Here is a 2,588-nt window from a genome sequence, read left to right as displayed (position 1 = left end):
CCTATCAAAAGACGAGCTGAAAGACAGTTATATGAAAATTAAGGTGGGCGTTCAGACTGGCTAACACAACAACATTCTATGAGTAGATGGTATTTTATTTTTGTTTATCCATTTCGTTGGGAGCAAGGACAAAAATGTAAACCTATACCTTGCTTATCAAAATTGCCAAAAAAAGAAGGCTCTTCCTTTTAAAAAAGTATTGTGATTTTGTAAAGACACTGTTTTCCAATGTAATATTTGGAAAAGGTGTCATTTTCATATTCCTACTCAGATGCCAGTGTTTTGGGTTTTTTTCAGGGGGAATTTATTTAAAAAGGTTTTGCTCTTTTTTTCCACAAATATCCTTTCAAACAGAAAGAACCCAAAGAGACACCTCAAAATGCCTGTAAAATTATTGCTTTTCTTTCTGTAAGTCAGGCAGGCGAGGCTATAGAAAGGAAGAGATTTGGTAGTAAATTACAGTTTTGTGATTGCTCCCGCTACCGTGACTGCATGTCCATGAGTGCCAGCCAATGAGACAATCGTCTCTCACACTCTGGTAGCATTCGCTCAACCTACAACACTGAGGAAGAAAGCCACACTGAAGACACAAGGAAAACAAGTCAATCCAGTCTAGAGAACAACATTCAGTGAAACAGAGTACCAACACCTTCTTAGAACATGGAAATAAAAAATAACCCCATCAGAGCTACCTCGCCAAGGAGCATGATGAAAGTCCAAAATAGCACCATTCATCAGTGTCTCAGGTCCTGTGGCAGCATCTCGGTCACTTACCACAAGGAAACGAGTTTCAAACTATGTCTATACATCAAGAGTACATGGATAAAATATAGATATATACAGACGATTGATAAACATAAACTACTAGGTTTGTTACATCTAAATGAAAAAAAAAGGGGGGACTCTCAGCCTCTGCAAGAAGCGGTCGGGAGCTGTGTGAGTGAAAAGGCAGGAGTGGACTGGTTGTGTGAACGCGGTGGGAGTTTGAGTTGTGGAAGACATTGTTGTAGCGAACCAGGCCTGAAGGCCCACCTGTAAGGGTTGTAAACGTGGATTCACAGTGTGAAATTGAGCATTTTCACTTGGGTCAGAATGATTAAAAACTGGTTTGATGATACCTATTTGTCCACTGTAAATTCTCTAAAGCAAGGCTCAGAGTCCCATAGTTTCCTCTTATACTTAATGATTTACACAGAAAAAAATCCCATATGTGGTACCATGACCTCATCAATACCCATACACCGTATGTAATACAAATGGAGGTGTTACGATTAAAAAAAGTGGAGGTAACTGATTCTTGGGGAGCGGAGTTCACTGCTGCCCAGTGGAGTCAGGGCGGCAGCGTTTGTCTCATCGTTCTTCTTGTAGTTCACTTCCTTTGGGACAGGAAGTCTTCCCTTAGGAAGCCTTCCCTCCATGTCCTTGTTTGGAAATGGTTCTTGACTGACCCAGAGAAAGAGTTCTGGGTAATAAACCATTTTGAGAATCTTAGTCTTGGGCGTCTATTCTCCCTCTCTTCAGTCCAGGGAGACCAACAGACAAAAGCCCCGCTCCCTGTTTACTCTCCTCTCTACACCTGAAACACAAATGTGGTTGAAAAAGGGCAACATGCTAGAAAAACAGCTTGGGGGGGAGGGCGAGACGGGGTTTCAACATGTTGGTCAGGCTGGTCTCGAACTCCTGACCTCAGGCGATCTGACTGCCTCGGCCTCCCAAAGTGCTGGGATTACAGGCGTGAGCCACTGCGCCTGGCTGTCAGTTAGCTTTTAATAGGTTATATTCCAAGCTTTCATGGAAAAGTTAGAAAAGGACCATGTTTTAATCCACAGATATCTGATTTTTATAAAACAACTTTAACAGTCTTCAGTTTAACTTTCTTTTTTTCTTTTTTGGAGATGGAGTCTCGCTCTGTTGCCCAGGCTGGAGTGCAGTGGCACCAACATGGCTCACTGCAACTTCTGCTTCCCAGGTTCAAGCAATTCTCCTGCCTCAGCCTCCCAAGTAGCTGGGACTACAGGTGCGTGCCACCACACCCAGCTGATTTTTGTATTTTTAGTAGAGACGGGGTTTCACCATATTGGCCAGGCTGGTCTCGATCTCCTGACCTTGTGATCCGCCTGCCTCAGCCTCCCAAAGTGCTGGGATTACAGGCATGAGTCACTGCACCTGGCTCAGTTTAACTTTCAAGTTTTTGAATTTACTCGAAAGAAACATGGGAAAAAACCTTTAAAAACAAAATAATTGTATTTTATATTATATAAAGTTACATTAAACGAAACCACAAATAGATTTTTATCATAATTAGTAATAACTGCATATTAACAATACTTTCAAGTTTTTACTTTGTTACAGGTTTTAAAGACTATAAGCTTGATCACTGGATTTGGTTGTAAGAAGATACTCTAAATTTTAGCTTAATCCAGAGTTCCATAAATCTGATCTTTTTATTTTTTTTGCTTATATATCCTCTCTGTGCTTCACTGTAATATATTTATTTCTATTAATTGCCACATCCAGAGAGTAACTCAGCTTATTACTATGTTAGCAGAACATTGCCATAGGTAAAGAAAGAAGATAAATGCATCACT

The 2,588-nt window shown here is 40.7% G+C and overlaps 1 protein-coding gene across 1 annotated transcript; it reads right to left on the bottom strand.

Annotated features, from left to right (window-relative positions):
* Positions 1 to 857: 857 nt before the first annotated feature.
* Positions 858 to 1,590, bottom strand: LOC100610061 (neuronal regeneration-related protein-like). Its single transcript, XM_054687434.2, has one exon. The coding sequence runs from the start codon at positions 1,476 to 1,478 to the stop codon at positions 1,272 to 1,274; it is 207 nt and encodes a 68-aa protein (XP_054543409.1). The 5' UTR covers positions 1,479 to 1,590; the 3' UTR covers positions 858 to 1,271.
* Positions 1,591 to 2,588: the final 998 nt, after the last annotated feature.

The sequence above is a fragment of the Pan troglodytes genome, chromosome 6 (genome assembly GCF_028858775.2).
Source record: "Pan troglodytes isolate AG18354 chromosome 6, NHGRI_mPanTro3-v2.0_pri, whole genome shotgun sequence".
Taxonomy (NCBI): Eukaryota; Metazoa; Chordata; class Mammalia; order Primates; family Hominidae; genus Pan; species Pan troglodytes.
The sequence above is the reverse complement of the archived record's forward strand: the minus strand, read 5'-3'. Positions and strand labels throughout refer to the sequence as shown.

Excerpts from the sequence above, each read along its gene's own strand:
- LOC100610061 (XM_054687434.2), bottom strand. The coding sequence starts at position 1,478 with ATGGTTTATTACCCAGAACTCTTTCTCTGGGTCAGTCAAGAACCATTT.